At 37.6% G+C, this 20,964-nt stretch overlaps 1 protein-coding gene across 8 annotated transcripts in view; it reads right to left on the bottom strand.

Annotated features, from left to right (window-relative positions):
- Bmpr1b (bone morphogenetic protein receptor type 1B) overlaps window positions 1-20,964 on the bottom strand; it is a 482,076-nt gene that overhangs the window by 21,547 nt on the left and 439,565 nt on the right. For 7 of the 8 annotated variants that reach the window (XM_023700599.1, XM_023700598.1, XM_023700597.1 and 4 more), the window contains 4 exons: window positions 16,974-17,076; window positions 16,406-16,508; window positions 9,627-9,723; window positions 8,475-8,613 (listed from right to left, as the gene is read on the bottom strand). In XM_023700599.1, coding sequence (XP_023556367.1) covers window positions 8,475-8,613; window positions 9,627-9,723; window positions 16,406-16,508; window positions 16,974-17,076 — 442 coding nt within the window. The remainder of the gene's footprint in view (window positions 1-8,474; window positions 8,614-9,626; window positions 9,724-16,405; window positions 16,509-16,973; window positions 17,077-20,964) is intronic. The other variant, XM_004640633.2, reaches the window with a different exon arrangement.

The raw sequence follows: 20,964 nt of genomic DNA, 5'->3' as shown, positions 1-20,964 counted from the left end.
AAAGTTTTCTCAAAAACTTATTGTCATATTGAACAAGGCTGTATAGAATACTCCCTCCCACAGAGCCCAATCAAATCCATTTCATTGTGTTCTTTAATGTCTGCTTCACATTTTATAGGTGTTAAGAGCCAAACTTAGGGCCACCCAAATAGCTCAGCGGATTAAAACACCTGTGAGCAGACACAGGGGCCAGGGGTTCGATCGCTGGGCCCGCTGGGCCGGTCCTGCCCCCAGGGTGCGCTGAGACTGCAATTGAGACTGGGCATGGTGGTGTACACCTGTAATCCCAGCTCTTGGGGGACTGTAAACAAGTGGATCACTATGAGTCTGATGTAGTAGTGAGACACTTAACACCTTGTAACACCCTGTAAACCCTTCCCTAAAATACAAAAAAAAAAAAAAAAAAAGCCAAACTTCAGGAGGCCTATCTTCTGGGCATGGATACTGGCTTCTGCCACAGTCAACTGGTTGACATATCTAGGCAGAAGTCATCTGTGGTATAAGTGTAATGCAGGATAGATGTCTATAACTGTCCTGTGCTATGTACTTTTAAAAAAAGAATACAAAAGAGTAAGAACTAGAAATGATACAAAATTTCCCTAAACAAAATAATAGCAATTCAAAAGTATTTGTTGTATTGCATAATATTGTCTTCAACTTATTTGTTTAGATTATCAAATATATGCATGAAAAATTGGATAAAGAAAAAAGTTATAAAAAATTAAGAAAAGAGAAAGAGGAAAGAAAACAGAAAAAAAAATAGTTAAGCATTAACTGTTCTTTTTCATAGACCAGCAGAAACCCACAGAACGATTATCCAAGTCATCTTGCACACATACATAGCTATAGCTCTTTTCCCTTGCCCACCCCCTGCCCTATTATTCTCATTTCAGTAATTCCTTCTGTTTGAACATATTGAGTCCTTTTTCACAGTATTTATAGTAACCTTCAGATTTTACTCTTTTAGGTTCTTACACTAGGGAGACAATACAATATTTGCACATGTGGGTCTGACTTATTTTACTTAAGAATATGGTCTCTAGTTGCATCCATTTACTGATAAAAGCCTCAAATTTATCCTTTTTTATAGCTGAATAATACTACATTGTGTCAAAATACTACATCTGCTTTATCCATTCCTCAATTGATTGGCATTTGGGTTGTTTCCAAGATCTACTTATGACAAACTGTGCTGCTATAAACATGGGTGAACATATATCACTGTGGTATGATGTTTTCCATTCTTCTGGAAAAATACACAGGAGGGGAATAGCATGGTTGAATGGAACCTCCAATCCTAGCTTTTTGAGAAATCTCCACACTCACTTCCACAGTGATTGTACCAGTCTACACTCCCATCAACAGTGGGGAAATGTTCCTTTTTCACCAGAACCCTGCCAGAATTTGTTATTGGTTGACTCTTTTAAAAAGTATTTATTTATTTATTTATTTATTTATTTATTTATTTGACACAGGGTCTCATTATACACTTAGACTTGTAATAATCCTCCTGTCTCAGCCTCCACAGTGTTGGGATTATAGGCATGTGCCACCATGCCCAGGTTTGGTGGCCAGTACACTAAGCCTGAGGTACCAGGAGTTAAACCAAAGTCCTTGCTCTTCTCAGACAGTTGCTTAGACTGTTGAGCTATCTCCCCAGCAGACTTCTTGATGACAGTCATTTTTTCTGGGGTGAAATAGAATCTTAGTATCGTTTTCATTTGCATTTCTCAAATAACTACTGATGTTGAACATTTTTGCATGTATTTATTTGCCATTTGTATTTCTTCATTTGTGAAATATATATTCATTTCAAATGCCCATTTCTGGATTGGGTCTTTGAATCTGGGGGTCTTGACTTTTTTTAAAATTCATTTTAAGTTCTAAATAGAAGTCCTTTGTCAGAGGGAAGTTGGCTATAAATTTTTCCAGTTTGGGGTTTTCTTTTTACTCTGTTGGTAATTTATTTTCAAAAAGATGAAACTTTTCAAAAACATGGGATATCAGTTCTTAATTCTTTGAATTATTTCCCATGTAGTTTTTTTTTGTTGTTGTTGTTCATGAACTCTCTACTTATTCCTATATCATCAAGATTTCTATCTACTTTTTCCTCAAGAAGATTTAGTGTTTTTATTTTAATATTCAAATCTTTGATCCATATAGACTGTAGTTTAGAGCATGGCTGTAGACATGGGTCTAATTTTAGTATTTGGCATGTAGAAAGCTAGTTTTTCCCAGCACCATTTATTGAAAAGGTTATATTTCTTCCTGTGAACATGTTTTGTTCCTTTGTCAAAGATAAAGTGGCTGAGTGTGTTTGTAGTTGTATCTGCATCTTGTAATCTGTTTCACTGATCTGTTTTATTGTTTGTTTGTTTTTTCCTGGTACCATGCTGATTTTATCACATTAGCTTTATAGTATAATTTCAGGTCAGGAATTGTAATACCTCCTGCCTTGCCTTTGTTACCCAGAATTCCTTTTGATATTCTGGGTCTTTTCTGCTTCCACATGAATTTTAAGAATGTTTTCTCTATTTTATGAGGTATACCAATAGGATTTTAATTGAGATTGTACTGATTCTGTATAAAATTTATGGGAGTATGGCCATTTTCACAATGTTGGGTCTTCCAATCCAAGGGCAAGGAACATTTTTCCATTTTCTGAAATCCTCTTTGATCTCTTTTCTCAGAATAATGTAATTTTCATTGTATGAATTTTTAACTTCTCTTGTGAGACTGATAGCTAAGTATTTCATTTTTTTAAATGTATGTGCCACATATTAACATTTACAGACTTAGCCATTGCCCAGGCCCCACATGTTGAGTGGGACCACCTGGGGACCTCAAGAGCCTCACGCCAGCCAGTGTCCAGGCCTGGAATGTGAGTGGAACTTTCTCCATCAGATAGGTCTGGTGGGGAACCCTGCCACAGAACTTCCTGCAAAGAGGCTAGAGGCAAGACCCATCCAGCTGATCCAGGAGCAGAACATCTTGCCAGAGTGGCACAGCAGTTTCACTTCCAAGGGCTGTAGCAGGAAGAAGTGGAGCACAGCAGCCAGACTGAAGCCACATCCACTTAGATGAGTTTGACTTGGTAGATCCGGATCTGGTGCTAAGGTAATAACTCTACCAAAGCTCTACACCAAAGGTCAGAAGACAGTGCTATACAAAATGACAAAGAGAAGGAGCAAAATGCATTCTCAGGCCCCGAGCCCACCCAGAACAAATGCAGGAGACAATAGCATAGATGAAATTGGAAAGTACACACCTGAAATCGCTGAAATAATAGTGTATGAAGTAAAGAAACAATATAGAGGAAATCAGATCAGATATAATCTCTGAAGTAAAAAAGAAATGATAACTATAATGAAAGAAGTACTAAGTGCTTCTAAAGAAGACACTAATAAAAAAAAATAGAGGAGAACAGAAAAATGATGGAATCATCAGGAATCACCAGGTCTGGATCTACCAAGTTCAAGCACTATAGGAAAGAAATAGAATGTATGAAGCAGAATCAAAGTGCAATACAGGGAATTAAAACCTCAATCATAAGCTGGGAAAACTGAATGAAAGTGAGAATACACTTTGAGAACTTCAAGACACCATTGCAGCTATTGAAAAGGTAAGAAAAGATCTCTTAAAAACAACTAGGATGCAGGAAAAAATAATTCAACATCTGCAAGACGATGCAAAGATGAACAAAGTAAGACTAATGGGCATCAATGAGAAAGAAGGAGTCAATACAAATGACATAAAAAGAATATGAGCAGAAGTAATAGCAAAAAACTTCTGAAACATGGGGAAACAATCTCACCTTCAGTTAACTGAAGCATATAGAACTCCAAATAACACCAACCCAATTAAAAGCACACCCAGACATATAATAATCAAGATCTCAGAAATTCAGCACAGGAACAGTATTCTAAAAGCCGCTAAAGAAAAGAAACAGATCACATTTGAAGGAAAACCCATCAGAATAATGGCAGATTTCTCTTCACAAACCATCAAGTCAAGAAGAGCATGGAGCTACTACAAGTCTTGCATAAAACAAATTCCAACCCAGACTGATATATCCTGCAAAACTCTCTTTCAAGTTTATTGGAGAAGTAAAATACTTCCATGACAAAGAACTAAAGAATTTCCGACAACAAAGCCAACTCCACACAGACTACTAAAAGATATTCTAGAGAGGGATAAAAATGACCACAACTCCATGAATGAGAATGGAAAGAACCCACCAAGTAGGGCAAACAATTAAATACAGGAGAAAAAGAGGTATACAAAAGCAGTCTTTCAATTATTCTTTTGTATACAACAGCAAAATATTTCCATCAGCATACTCTACAAATCTCACAAGTGACACCTAGCCACCAATAAGCATCATGGACACTGTCCACCACACACTAGAACTTTGTGCAATATCCTATCCCCAAACTGTTAGAAGTGCTGGCCATATATTTGCCACTCCAGTATTTTTGTTATGCTTTATTCTTAGTGGGCTGGTGAGACAGCTCAGTAGAACACGCATTTGCCTAACAAGCACAAAGTCCTGAGTTCAGTCCCTGGTATTGAAAAAAAAAAGAGAGAGAGAGAGAGAGATGTTGCTTTATTCTTAGTAATTCTTTGCTATCATGAAAACTTTTTATTACTTGATATTTTTTCATATGTTAACCTAATCAAATAATATGTGAGTACTCTGAATTGATCACAGATTCGTACATATGATACACTACATTCTGGCCTCTTAGTTGGACTCACAATTTAATTTTAGTTTTAATTTTTGAATATTATTTTGAAATATTTAATTAAATTTTGAATTAATTTTTAATTTTCTGAATATTGTTTAATTGTAATTTTAAGATTTATACTGTTTCTTTGAGTCACAATCTACTTATAAGACATGATATTTTCTCCTAGTATTAGAAATTTTAAAGTTTATTTCCATTTTCCATTGACTTTTTCCTTCTTTGTCTTTTGCGCATGTGTGCACATGCACACACACACACATACACACACACACACGAAAAAATATATATATGACCTGACATAAAATTGATAGTTTTGTGGAAATTTTCAATGACCTTTTAAATGGGTTCATCTAATGTAATTATATTTTACATAGTCCTGCATAACTACCATTTTGAAAGCTATTTATTCTTTAACCAGGACCATCCAGCAACTTCTCTTGCTTTCTGGATTATGGTCTTTGTTATGCCATGTCTGGTGGCATTTGAATATTTCAAGTTTGAATAACTGGAAAATATTTTACTTTTAGTGTTCAAAGATATGTTTACTAAGTATAAAATTCATGAGGACAGATTTTTTTTGTTTTGCCTTTTCAGTCCTTTGAATAAATAAGTCTAGTTTCTTACCCACTTGCTCTTTTTTTTTTTTTTTTCCTAATGTGGATTAAGATGCTATTTAATTTTGTTCTTCCATAGCTAGTATTTTTCTATGTATATGATTTAATGATTTTTTTCTTTGCAATTAGTTTTGGACAATTTTATTTTGTGTATCTTGGTATGATTTTATTCAAATGTCTTATGCAAAAGGTCCCTTTTTCTTGGAAATGTGGCATTATAATTTTAACTAAATTCAGAAATTTTAAATCTTTAATATTTATTGCCTACCCCATTCTACTCTGAGAATTCTAATTATATGAATTTAAGTTTCTTGATTTTGGCACAGAGCAAACTATTATATGACTGATCTGTAAACTCCTTCTTCATGTTTATTTTAGATAATTTTTACTGTTATATCCTTTTAAGTTTGTAAACAATTTTTTACAATGTGCAATCTGTTATTAATCTCATGTTATGTATTCATTTCAGAAATATTTCTCTAAAATTCACTGTCTACATCTTATATCTTTCACATTCAATATTTGTCTACAACTTTTAATTTGCTATATAATTATTATTGATTTTCAATAAAAATAATGAGTAAAAAAAAACAATTACAACAATGACAAGCTGCTTATGTAATAATGTCTCCATGATTAATCCACTAAATGACGTCATAGTTGCTGTAGCTTGTGTCTGAACAATCTACAATGTTCCCGTGACAAAAAGTTTCTAGTTGGGCCGGGGAGATGGCTCAGTAGGATAAGTGCTTGACTGGCAAACGCAAGGATCTGAGTTCAATCCCTGGTTCCGGAAAAAAAAAAAGTTTCTAGTGATGCATTTCTTTGAACCTGTCTCCATCATTAAATGACTCATGGCTGCATTTCCTCATAGGAACACTATGAGTTTTACCTGAGAATGTGTAAAGGCCACTGTCTGGAGTGTACAATCAAAGCAATCTGGTGTTATGGTTTGTGTCTAGTTTCCCACCAAAGCCTCATGCAGTCAAGGGGTAGACTTCAAGAGTTTGTGACTAACTCATGATCCACTGGGATTGTGGGTGTGAGTGCTGCTGGGATTATGGGTGTGATAACTGTAGGCAGCCTGGGGCCAACAGCCTGAATGAAACAAGAAAGACAGACTCACTCTCTGTAGCCATTGTTGCCGCTACTCATCCATTTTGCTCTCTTCTCTCTACCACCTCCATGAGAGGTTGCTCTTTGCCATGTGCTGCCCTGCCTTGGAGCCTGGTGAGTATGGACTGAAACCTCCAGTAACTGTGAGCTAAATAAATCTTTCCTTCCTTCATTTTGGGTGTTAGGTATTTGTCCCAGCAATGAGAAAAGTGTAAGTGAGACATCTGGCTTTTGAAATTACCCTATTTTTCAATTTTTGCAGTACACAACACATTCCCCATGGGGAGTTGGTTCCTGTCTGTAACACATCCTAATGGTCTTCTCTTCTCCCTCATCTCTAGGCACCCTTCCCATTTGCCAAAGAACTAAAACATTACAGGAAATATGGAAACTGTACTCTTAACATTTATGAGCTATATTCCAAATGCTGTTTTTTAGTATCTAAATTATAGAAACAGGATTCTTCCAGATAGTAGAAGAAAGGGCTGAATTTTTTTTCCCTTAAATGACTGAGCAGCCTGTTTAATGAACCTGACACTGTACTGCTGATACAATGGGAATAAAATGTCTTCACTGTCCCCAATGATGACACAGGCCAACAAAACATTAACCCTGCTTAAAACACTTTAAACTGTCATATAACTAATGAAAAGAAAATGTTAGAACAAAGCATAAACTGGCTCACTCCCAGGAAACTGAGAAGTCATCAGACATAAAATGGGAAGTGGATGTGGAGTCATAGTTGGAGGAAGGTGCCTTAGCAATGGCATTTGCGAAGGTGTGAGCCCAGGTCCTGCTTGGGAAATGACTGCTCAGAGCCGGTGCCAGAACTTCGGTCCTGGCCACGAGAGGCAGGTGCCGAGGCGGGCAGGCGAGCGGGGCTAAGACAGGACAGAGGATACAGAGTCAGTACTGGGTGTCAGAGGGTTACCCAGCGAGTAATGTGGCAGGGTGAATGATTTCAACAAGGCACCTCCAAAGCAAGAAGAAAGGTACACTGGATGGGAAACAGTGAGAGGACAAGCCAGCAACAATTTCAAGCGCAGGCACAGCAAATCCATTCATATCAAGTGGGACTTGATGATCGGCACTTTTCTTTATAAATTAAATATACATTTAAAAATATAATTATATTTGCAACAGTAAAATTCTGAAAATTAAAATCAAGCTTTTTAGTTATTAGAACTTGTACTATATTTTTTTAAATCCTAAGGGCCATAATTTTTATTACAATACCCCAAACACCTATGTACTTGGTTTTTGGCCTCACCTCAAAAAATATTTCTTACACTAATAAATAAAACATCATCCAGTAAGTCAAGCAAATAAGATACCCAAGGTCAGAAGCCAACCAAGAAGAAGAAGGAAATCAATTATAAGGGTTATTAAGAAAAATATTCCTCATTAAGACTATTTCCATTATGAATTCCAACAGTTGTTCTTTGTGGCCCATAAAACAGTCAGTTACACTTCTCATTACAGCAAATGCCTAGGGGTTGGTGTGTATTCTCATTGGGGTCAGGAGTTCTGATCATCAGAAAATTAAACCTCTTGTGAATGGAAAGGCTAAGACCTTGCCCTGAAATATAAGCCCCGCAGCTGACAGGCAGCCACCTCCTTCTGGAGAACCACTCAGATCCCAGGTGGTTGTAACCCTTTTGCCTTCAAAAGCTGGGCCAAAGCACAGTAATGCTATCCCCACTGTAGACAGAGGGAAGATGGTCCCACGTTTACTGTTTTCTAATCTGCTCTTTATCAGAATGTCTGAGGGTCTGGGTTGTAACCATACACTTTCATTAAAAAACAAACACCTTGCCCTCAGCATGTCAAAATGTTATCAGCAAGCCCTGCATCTGAGATCTGATGTCTAACTGGCTGCGTGAGGCTTTCTCCTTGTCCTCTGCCCTATCTGTTTCAGTAATATGAAACTCTGTGTGCACTGACGTTTCCTTCCTGAAGGCATTTCCTCTCCATTGGAGGCATGTCCCTCTCATACCAGCAGAGGGAGGCCTGATCCACTGCCTGAGCTTTGGGACTGCTCGATCAGGTCTCTCAGGGACTCTCCTGGAGGAATGTAGGTCTCATCCTGCTCCAGCCCAATGCTATACCGAGGCCTGGTTTCTTGTCTCTTATACCTAAAGATGAAGGGATAACTTTAGAAACCGAAATACAGCAATAGGGGAAAAAAACTTTATAATATACTGATTTTAACACATAAATAATACAAAACCAAATATTTAGTACATCCTTACAGTTTCTAAAATATAAATCATAATTACTTTGCTAACTTATTTGTTAATAAACTTCATGTTTTTTAGTGTTCAAACATTTAAAGTTTTCTTCTTTTTCTTTTAACTGCATATATCCAAACACAATACATTTTGTTTGTTTTCCCAGTTAAGATGTTTATTTCTCAAATCTGTTCCTTTAAAGTCTCTAATTAATTAAAAATGAAAATCCTTGGCTTACAGAAAACACTAGAGCTGTCATATAAGGTAATGTATGAAATAGTAACAAGTGAAATAAAATTAAAGTTTAAAAACATTCTGCTAATAATTATGTCTTTAACTATAAAATAAATTTATTTGAACAGACTGACCTATTTGAAGAATATTACAAATTAATATTAAATTTCTCAAAAGGCAAATAATATGTATATCAAGTTCTTTCATATTTTGCAAACTAGGAAAGAAGTTATTAGGCAGCTGAACATAATTTATCATCCTTAACTGAATTTGCTTTATGTTAATTTTTAATCTACAAATTATGTTTAAGATATCTCAATACTGAGAGGAATTTTTTTTACCTTAGGTAATAAGGACTTATTTGAATCACTCTAAGTTTAATATGATCTTTTCTTTGCTTAGAGTCAAGCGTTAGTAGCAAAAAGTCCCCGAATTCCCCAACTAGCCTAGTTTCCTTAGGGATTAAATATTTATGAGATCTTTTGATATCTGAAGCAGAAATTAGATAGGCATCTTCTTATATATAACATCATTAAGACATATATTTGGCGGCAGTAACAGATAGTTTCAGATCTAATTAGGCCAAAGAAGCTGTGACTAAAAACATCAACAAACAGAAGTAGAGTACTAGGAAAGAAAGATAAGACCATTGCAAATTCTGTGCCTTCACGTTGAAAACTTACCTGAAGTAGCAGAATAAAATGATAAGGACCAAAAGCAAACTGCAGACAGTCACAGATATAAGTAAGGCCTTGTGATGTATAGGTCCATCGACAAAATCTGAAAGTTAGAGAAAAGCATGACAGTTATGATATGGACCATGCTTCTGCTTGAAAATAAGGAGCCAGCTCTTTCCCAAAGTCCATGCTAAGCACTATATGCAAAAGGTGGAGAAATTTTCAGCACTCTAATTTGTAAGAAAACCCACATGTATACTAAGAACTAGGTATTAGACTAGAATGAATCACTGTTCATCTAGACACCCAGTTCAGGAACACAGTTCCACTCTGGAAACAAGAGGGTTGGCCATGATAAACCCATGCAAAGGAAATGATGAAGCAAAATAGATCTAAAATATGAGCAAAAAGGTATGGTTATTCCACACTCCTGTGGTTCACAGCCCCTGCTCACGAAGCTTCTGGAGCACTCCGTCTGCCGAATTTGGATTTAAAGCCACATCTATATTCATGGTGCATAAAGGCAGAGCATCCTTCCGGCAGCCATGAAGGAGACTCCTCCAATGTTGCCAAACACACAGAAGATAGCACCATAAACAAAGATGTCTTCCAAGGCACTGGGCTCAGCTTTTCACAAGTGAAATCCCTTTTTATAAGAACTGGACACATTACAGACAAAGAACGTGTGATGCTTTAACAGATAAACCTAATTATTAAATATTATCCATTTGATTTCAGAGATATTATAATGCATCTTTACTACAATAGAAATTAAGCAGATTTACTTAAAGCATGATTTCTCAATATTTATGAAGAACTGAGATACCTTTAACACAAATACATATTTTCTTACTTTTAAACTCAGGAATTTTTACACAAAGAATCCCGTATTTTAACAGTCTTCATTGGTTATTTTTATGCAGGTGGTCCCTTAGAACTATATTGAGGAAAACTGATGGAAAATCTGGTATGCTTATATAGTAACAGAACCGGCACTGTTTCTTAAGGGCAGCATATATATCCTTGAGAAGAGTGATTATCATTACTTAATTTTAAAAGTACTGTTACAACATTAGTTCTAGAAGAGGGTTTCTAACTGTGCTGTCTTCTTATAAATATATGACCACCTAAATATTTTGTATCCACAATGACTTACTGTATCCAAAATGACTTACTGCAAGTTCCATAAAAAAAACTGAAAGTCACCAACTAATCAAAATCACCACCTCCTTACCACTAGGGTCAACAGCTGAACAATGTTATTTCAGTAGCATTTTGATGAACAAAAAACAAGCTCATGAACAAAATATTTTGCCAGATTATATTACTTTACAAGATTATTTTCATTTATAGTATCTTGGACATTTTCCAAAAGTAATAAATGAGTTTTAAACATCACATAGTATAAAGACATCCTCAATAGAAAGCCCATCTTCTATTCTTACATACTTAGAAGATTTCAGAGATCATATTATAATGCACCTTTACTACAATACAAAGAAGTCAAAAATATTTCACTTTTAAATATTCCCTACTGGTCCAGATTAGCTATCTACCATCTTTCTCTCTGTTCCTCCTTTTCCTACCTTCAGATAAATCAGCTTTGATTTTCACAAGCACAAAGGTCTGCAGTGAACACATGTATGTACCCATCTTCACATGTGCCTGTATTTATTTAATTGAGAGATCTAGACATAATTATTAGCTCAAAGTACATCAAGTTGTTTCATTCAGATTGTCAAATACCTTTTTGAAAAGCTGTAATAATTTCTACCTCAATATCTATATATCTTCATTATTCATAAAGAATTTCATCCTTATAAAAAACTATAAAAATAAAGAACTCATATATAGCCTTAATCCAGATTTCTTATGGCTAGCATATTTGTTTTATAATTCTCTTACTGTATCAGTGCCCCAATAAAGGTACACACAAATATGTATATTATATACTTACATTTAATTTTACTTATTTAGGTACTTATACATCTGTACTATTTTAGAATATGTGTAGTTGCAGAATAATGTTCCTGTCATTTACAAACAGTTTGGAATACACTTCCTAGGGATGAAGACCTTTTCTTATGAAGTGTAACACAATTACCAAATTCAGGAAAATAACATGAGTATATAAGTTGAAAATAAATCTTACTGTACTTTGAAGCATTTTAGAGAAGACCTGGATTACTTATTAAAAGGTAAAATCTGCACATCACTATGCTTATTTCTTGTCAAAATCTATTTTTCTTTGTCTGTCTGCGCTCGCAGCACACAGTGTCTGCACCCTGCGTGTGGAGCTGGGCGGACACGCACAGCTCCCTTCCTCCCTCCACCTCGCTTGCTTCATGCTCGGTGATAGATTTCCTCATCCGTCCAGAGTACGTGCACTTGGCAGTTACTTAGGACCCGTACTATTCCCAAAGTATGAACAAAAGCAGCCTTCATCTTCAAAGGCTAAATGGAAAAACAAGCAATTTTATACAAATAAACTAAAAGAATACTGCCAATTGACCACAAAAAGAAGGCGTTTGAGACCTTTGCCCACTAGATACTGTCTAAAAAGCCACGCCAGCTTCACATCATCAGAAACAATAAGCAATATATAATTATAATGTACCATGTATGGAAAACCTGAAACAAGTATATAGTTTTAACATTAAGCAAGCTGAAATTTAATACAATAAATTACCTTAGTAAATTTTCCCCATATTTCTTACATATACACATAAAGACTGCCACTGCTATCTTACCAATTTTTAAAATAACAAAAGGTTGACTTTATAGAGAGCCAAAGAGAATGTTACTCAACTAAAAACCATAGCTGACCACATAATCAGTAATGTCTCCAGTATATGAACAGAGAATACTTTTCAATCCAGTGATTCAGTTTTACTAGAACTATGCACTTCTATGCCGTTCACTTCTTACGAAAAATGTAGATTGCAGATTACAGCCTGGCCTTTACTCATTTCATTATATTTCTGATTTATAAAAGCAGGGAAACCTCAGAGGCTCCAGGAATTCTTCCCTTACCTGCAGCATTTTATTAAAAGGTAGCAGGATCTCCCTATTTTTTTCTTGTCCCAATAATCCTCTCCCTGCGCTTTACCCTATGCCACCTGGGCTTCCTTCAGGAGCAGCTGACCTCATCGGGAGCCCTCTTCTTTCTGCTGGTCCTGCTGGTCCAGTTTAATCTGCCATTACCTGTGCTTAGAATATTAACAATGTAAACACTCAAGTCCTTGCCAGAGAGTGGACAGGACCCCTTCAGGATACCAGTTGGGAGGAGAGCAGAGACTACTCCCTGGGCTGCAGAACTGCACCTGCGCTGCCCTCTGCCTGCTCAGGGATGTAGAACCAAGAACTCCTGGGAAGCCAGGCTCACCATAGCAAGCATGGAAGGCCAAAGGCAGTATTGTAGCAATACTGTGCTCTGTTGCGCTGCACGCTGCTGCTCTCTGGTAAGTAGAGCAGTTAGTGCTTTAAAGGAAAGGACTCGTTTTATAAAGCTAAAAGATGGCTCATAATTGCAATGTGAAATAAAAGAAAACTCATGTAGCCAGAAAGAATCTTGGAAATAACCCTCTGCCCAAGTCACTCTGCCATGGATGTTCCATGCTACATGGTGGCATCAGGAGGCCTCTTCCTATCAGAAGAGCAGAAAGCATGCTCCTGCTATAGGCTCTTATTCAACAGGTAGCAATGCGCATGCTTACTTTTGTCAGACATCAAAATTCTTCTCTATAGAAAACCCTAGAAATAAATTATTTTTCTATAAGCAAAATGCAATTTCCCAGCCCCATCCTCCTGCATAAAGTGCTTAGGGGGTTATGCTCCTGATCACAAAGCACATTAAGACCAAGTTTTTACTTCTAGACTATTTTACTCAAAAAACAAATTACCTTTAAATTCCTCTCATCTGTCCTACCAAAAAAAATATTCAGCCTGAAATTCAAAGATTGGCCGTTTCAAGAAATACTAATGCTGCTTTCCTGTGAGGACGTCAGCTCTGATTCATGGTGTGGTCTGGGCTGCCGAGGTGTGACCTGCTCACCAGAGGTGAATTCCAGCACCCACTCGTGTACACCATAGGCTCTGACATGTTCAGTGCGTGCCCGGGAGAAAGGGACGTTCCTCTGACTGCATTCTTGTTTCCTGGACAGTTGTTTGCTTGTCATTAGCACTAAGGGAAAAGATTGTAAAACCCATCTGTATGCTGCTCAAACTACAGTTATCATAATTGAAGGAGAAGAAACAAGACAATTTATAACTTTTCAAGTCCTGTATTACAGTTTGCCTTCAACTACACCAAAATTACCATATTGGCAAACAGAGGAGTACTTCAGATAAATTTTCTAGTAAGTCAAAATGTAATGTACTCACATAATTTCTATAAAAATTTAAACTAAATCTTAGTTTTAAAATTACAGAAATTTTGTAAGAGACAATGCAGAAATTATAGAAATTTTGTAAGAGCCAATGCAGAGTCCCCACTTAGTGAGGCAAAGATATTATTTATTGCATCTTAAATGCTCATCTTAAAATTGACTGTAAGAAGTTGAGTCTGGGAGAAGACTGCAGCATGTCTCCTCCCTTCTGCGCATGCCCCTCGCTCTCCCCTTGTACCAGCTCTGGGTTCCGGGTTCCCCAGGCTGTCTCTGGTTTATGACGAAGGAGCTGCCTTCACTCTCATTCCTCTGCACATGCTCTCCTCGGAAGAAGTGTGTTATCCTATGGCCTTCTGCTTTGCAAAGCAAACACAGCAAGCTGAATCTGGCACAGCAGCATAAGCTCGGTGAAGTGTGCTGATCTTTGCTGTCCTTTCCTCATCTTTGAATGGGAAGAGGACCTTACAGGGTGAGGCTCCTGTGGGTCAACCACAAAATACTTAGCATGATGCTTGGCTGATACTAATGATTTTAATTTCTCAGTTTTCATTTATGCAGCCTGTTCTGCTTCAGCCACTTAGGAAATTCTTGTTTATTCTTACCTTCATGTTGAAGTATCACAGTGGCTGTGAGACCATGTGACCTCCCACCCCAGACAGAGTGCGCCCCTAGCTTGCTGTCTTATGATCAACCTGATGACATTTTACAACCTCACTCAAATACAGAGAAGTTCCTGATCAGATGCAGTGACACCTCGGCTGTCGAGAAGTTTTAAAAATGGTTACATAATCAAGTCTTGAGTAAAGGTCCTCTTATTTCATTCCCACAAGAGTTGGAGCTACACCCTTGGGGGGGATGCATGCCAGTGGACTCAGTTCCAAACTCAAACTTTCCATTGTTCAAACAGCAAAGCTAAAAAAAAAAATAAATAAACAAATAAACAAACAAAAAAATCCACCTGTTCCATATTGATAGTTGCTCAAAGCTGAACTGAGACTCCAACTTGAGAAAACATGTACAGGCTGAGGGGGAGTCACGAGTCCTCCCCCAGGACACAAAGGGGTCGCCTCCTTCCAAGCTCTGCTCTTCTTGACAACAGACTGTGCTTGTCTTAATGCTTTCAAACTTTCACCACTGTGCTTTATTTGCATAAAATATCCTAACAGTGGTCTCAAAGAAAGTGATGCCAGCAGTAAAGCTAAGAGGTAACCAGAGAACCCTGGTGGAGTTACAGAAAGAAATCATTGCAAAATTGTTGAAGTGTTGGAAAAATGAATTCAAAAGCGCCATTTTGGGGCTTCAAAATTGATTATTTTGTTTTCCATTAATGTTATAGGAAAAATATGCTCAATTCTCAAACTTTTCTGTGTTTGAACACAGATCTGTAACAAGTTGAGTTGAACATGCAAGGTGCCTCTGTGTAAATTAATTACTCAGACGTTTCTCATATCCTAGTGTACACTTTGTGGAAGAAGCATTGTCTTCATCCATTTCTATATTCCTAACAATGGATTACCTGAAAAAAACTAAAAGAACTGTGAGACTTTATGTGAATCCTATGAATCAGTATGTAGTTTCTGGGCTGCAGCAGGAAAAATTTCATAAAGTGTTATCAAAGCCAAGAAATTCCACTATATTTTGTTGTGGAGAGTTCCTCTTCTCAAGAAATAAAATGAATCACAAAGGATCATTTTAATCCACCTACATAAGACTTAGGACTTACCGTCTACAATGACAGTAAGTCATTCATTTTATGGTGAGAATAAAGAGGGAATGGAAATATTGGGCTGTTTCTAACATGAAGTCATTTGGAGTACAATTACTGCTGTTTTAAATGAGAAATACTTAACTGAGTCAGCCTTGAAATGAAAACCTTTACACATCCTCGTCATCCTATCAATATACCAATATATGCGTTCATGAAAATTACTCTAGCATAGATCTAATGAAGTGTCACACAGCAAATTACTTAGCCACTTAAAAGGTATTTATTTTATAAATAATGTAGGCAGAGGTAGTTTTAGAGGCAAATACAACTCATGAATAGCGTTTAGGGGTGAAAGCAAGCAGTCTACAGAGCACAAGGTCTCGGAAGTGACTTCCCAGCAGGATAAAGGGAGGAGGCTAAGTAAGAGCACCAGCAGGAAGAACACAGCACACACATGTCCAGAGGACCTTTCCTTGTTTCTTTGAATGACAGATTCTGTCATATTAGAGCACCCTCTGCCTTATCAGTGGCGAGTGATGCAGGCAGACTCTTGAGAAAGGCAACAAAGAGATCCAACAAGCTGAATGGAGGAGGAGTCATGTTGGAGAGACCCAGGGAAAGACAAGGACTCCAGCACTTGTACACATTACGCCTAAGCCTTCCAAGCCTGGAAGCCTTCCTGGCCTTACCCCTGTTCTTCAGTGGAGGCAGTGTAGGGTGTAGATCTTTATTACATTCATTCTTTTCTGTACAGCATTCAATGGATCTTCTTTGATGAGGAATGGGAGTATCCTGAAATCAAACCCACACAACTATTAGCAATTTTATTCTAGCTGAATGTCATACTGTGCAAAAATTTAAAAATTATCTTTAGCAAATTTATATGAAATTAGAATAACTTTTTACAGCTCAAATATGTTATTTGCTATCAGGTAATTTATTTCAAATTATCCTGTGCTATCTTACGGCAACTTTTGCATGTAAACAAAACTACAATTACATCTGTAATAAGTAGTATACGTTCCCTGAGGAAAAAGTTTTGGCTTAATGCAATGTGGTAAATTGGATTTTGGAAATAGTCTAATGACTCACTGAGTAGGAAGAAAAGGAAAAGAATACTAGATTTCAAAAGGAAGGAATTGGCACAATGAGAACTTTCACTTATCCTCCAAATTCCTGACAATGACAAGTGGATGTCTCACTGAGATATTGCTGGAAATCCAGCCAATGCAAAGACACCCAAGTTATCATCCTTACCCGACACTGAAAATCTGAGCCTTCCAGGCCTAGACATCCAGACGTCACCACAGGCATCCCAGAGTCATCTTCCTCGATCATGGTGAAACAATATCCATCTGTGCTGCAGACCGGAAGGCAAGGGCAGGGGACAGAAGCAATGAGTGTCGGGATGAGGGTCTCAGTTTCAACACACGCAGGGAGCAAACGAGTCATGAGTACAGGTCACAAACTGTTCAGAAAATCTGAAAACTTCCTTTTAAGAAAGTGGATTTAATTGTCTTGAAAACATCTGTTAATACCTTCTCTACCTAGAAATTTGTGAGAAAGGAGGAGTCAAAACGTCCATGAATTGCCATTCATCACCATCTACACCACTTTCTGAACTTACTTTACTCCTTCCCAGATAGAAATTCCTCCAGAAAAACACATGCCAAACAACCCAGAGGAAGGCAGCACCATCCTCAACTTCTATGTGAGGAAACTGAGGCTCAGAGGAATTCCTAAAAGGGCACCGTGAGGCAGAGCAGGCAAGGCTGGCTGCACGCAGGTGTGCACCCTGCTAGCTGTATGGGCTGAGCTGGCGAAGTGCGCTCACCCCCTACTCAACACAACAGCTAAAGCCGGGATAGAGCTGGGTCAGCAGTGTAGACGGTGCAGCCGCTGCCTGCTCAGGAAGGGATGAAGCTTTACTGTGAGCCATCCAGGTTGACCCGGGAGAGGCCACGGGGCACCACACTAAGGCATTCTGACACAATAACGGAAACAAATGATTTCTATTCTTTGTGTGTTTTCCTGGATTTATACTCACTTTTTCTATGGCACTTTGTCCTCTGAACAAGAAGATAATAATAGTTCTATTTTATAGACAAAAAAATTGAGAAAGTGATCACTTTATGCAAAGCCAAAAGTACTTAATGACACTTGGCAGAAATGGTGAGACTTTGAGAGGCAAGTGCCCAAACTATACCCCAAAACCCATGAAAACCCATTTATTTATCACAAAGTGTCAAAACTGCAATTAAACCTGAATACTGGAGTTTCAGTTTAGAAAAAACTCATACAGAAACATCTTTTGTTTTAAAAGAAAAACAATTAACATGGGCACCGTAGATTCTCCACTACTGCACTAATAAGGTATGTACCAATTTCCCCAAAGTGATTATTATACACTGAAAATTATAACAATAAGAATTTTTTAAAATGATTACATAATCAAGCCTTGAGTAAAGGTTCTCTTACTTCATTCCCACAACAGTTGGAGCTACACCTTTTGGGGGATGCATGCCAGTGGACTCCCAACCCAAGTAACAGCATGGCCTACAGAAATAAGCTATTGAACTATATGATCACCCTTTCTTGTTCATACGCAGACCTGGTATTAAGACAGACACATCTGTGTCACCCAGGAAGAAGGCTGTGAGAATGGTATCAGCCATGATCTGCAGGCTTGTGTCTTTTGCAATCGTGGTAGCAGCATCCTGCCATGCTCTGGCCCTTCACTTATCATCAACATCCTCAGAAATGTTTACTTGGTTTCTGAGGCTTGAGCAATCCAGAATGCCTCAGTTTATTAAAAAAAAAACTAGTAAAGCAAAGTTCAAATGTACTAATGAAGAGCGAGGAAGAGCCAATGATAAACTGCTTTGTCAGATGAAGGTCAAATGCATGAATATTTCTGCAGAAGAAGGACTGCCTCTGAACAGTGCTTGCTTTGAAATCTCTGGGGACGTTTTAATCAATACACTGAAAGTTTTATGAAAATGTAAAGCATATAAATGTTAAAGACAATAAATATACCTGTTTCTTAGAAATTTAAATAGCATGAATAAACAACACTCGTGTGATTTTAAAAATTTGTTTCTACATAATTAAATTATATATGGAACTTACGATAAAAAGTATAATAAATGTTTGAAAATTACGTAGCATTTATTGTAGTCAGAGACACACTGCCATTAATCCCTTTCAAAATATCCCCCTTACTCAAACACACTGATCCCATCACTCTTGCTATGCTCTGAGGCAGCTCAAATCCTCTTTTGTGTCTTTAATTGTACTGTTGTGGCTGTCTAGATGTCCTGATGCCCTCAGTTGACTCAAAATGTTTACCATGGAAGGTAAACTTTGAGGAAGAACCAGAAACCACGTGGTGCTGATCTGGTGAGAGCGGTGGATGAGGGCGCAGCGTGACGAGCTTGGGAGCGACTCTTCTCTGCATGGTACTCAGCAGCTGCAGGAGTTGTTATTTCCTGATCTCTCAAAAGACACTCATGAAAGAGGAAGGACCACCAGAACTACCTCAGAAGGCAGCTAGAAAGATGGGGAAAAGCATGTCTGAAGCAAGCAGGTAGTCCTTTGGGGGAAATGATGGCAATGTTTCTTTTATTAAAAAATTGTGATTTTTTTAATTTAAACATATTTTGATCATACCTCATATATTTTTGATCAAAAGCAAGATTAGAATTTATCAGAAACAAGTCCTCTTAATTTTCTGATATTGAAAATACTCTGGGGATTGTTTAATCAACAGATAGATTAAGTCTGAAGACTACTTTCTACACTTTGAGTTTCCCTTACTTAAAACCTAGACAATTCATACAAATCAAGAAAGGGATGAGAAAATAAAGCTAAGTTTTTGGTAAAATCATGTTAAAATGTCCCAGGAAACATAAACATTATGGAAAGCATAGTCAAGCCTTAAAATTCCACTCCCCTGTTTGCAAAGAGGGAGAAGCCAAAAATATAAAGAAATGAGAGAGAGAAAGAGGGGCCTTGGAGAAAAGAATGTCTCGTTCACCCTAAATACACAAAGGAAACAAATACTTAGTTGAAGAAGGAGGTGAGAAAGCCATTTCTGTGCATATCATTCCTAGCAAGAGAGTGAGAGTAATGTGTAAGCTTCTCTCCGAAAGTGCGACCTAACAAGGGAGACTTAGCTGGAAACCTGCAGGACACTTACGAAGCTGAAGAATTACTTGCGAGCTTTCAGTCTTCAAGCAAGCACAATGTAAGCAAAACTGAGTTCCAGCATCAACACCGATGACCTCTGTTCACCATTAAGATCCCACTGCTCAAGGGAAATCAGTTCCTCCCAATGAAGGGAAATCAGTTCCTACCAATGGCTTATTTGAGAGTTGCACTGCCTGGGTGCCACATTTAATTTAGTTTTATATAGATAAATTATTACTCTATCCTCCCTAGACTTTTTTTTTGTTTTTTTGGAACTGGGGATTGAAATTTTCGGAACCGGGGATTGAATTCCCTAGAATATTGAAAGTGATAAGAAATGAATAATCAAAAAGAAAACCAAAATAAAAAGAATGTAAACAAAATTGGAAGTAATGAAATGTATACATAATTGTAGGCTAGTCACTGAACTAGAGTAATGATTATAAACAGAAAGCAGGAGAGAGAGCTGATCTCTCTAGAGCCCTTCCTGGTCCTCATCTCAGTCCAAGAAGCTTATATTTATAATTCCATGGAGAAGTCACTGGAATCCCATCAAGTTAATTCCAATCTACCACACCCAGTGCAACCCACATGCAGCATAAACACTAAGGCATATTTGAAATTATGTAATATTCCCTCCCATTTCTCAGACTCTTGGATTGCCCCTCTTTCCTACATTACTATAGTTGGTAAAAATCGAGGGATCCTAAATTCAGCCATAATGATGTCTATCTGGAACAAAGGCCTAGACTCAAAGCCTAACCCACGTTTAATTCATTCATGAAGACAGGGATGGCTTGAGGATGAGTGACTGTAAGTGCAGCATGAAGTAGGTGAGAGCCATGAGCTGGGCTAGGTAGGAGGCCTGCATTCACCTCTGTGATGTGAAAAGAGAAGTATATGCAGAAAGAGTAATCTGTATTACACAATTGAGCTAGCATCTAATGCTTTGGGGTCCGGTGCTTTAGTTCTGATGTGTAATCTTTTAAGCCCCAGGGCGTTCAAGCCTCTATCTCGAGGCTCATCCCAGCTGATTGTGTAGAGTCTTGGCTCTTCATAC

Source organism: Octodon degus, unplaced genomic scaffold (genome assembly GCF_000260255.1).
Source record: "Octodon degus isolate 3935 unplaced genomic scaffold, OctDeg1.0 scaffold00125, whole genome shotgun sequence".
Lineage (NCBI taxonomy): Eukaryota > Metazoa > Chordata > Mammalia > Rodentia > Octodontidae > Octodon > Octodon degus.
Note: the sequence above shows the minus strand (reverse complement) of the source record. Positions and strands in the feature narration are given on the sequence as shown.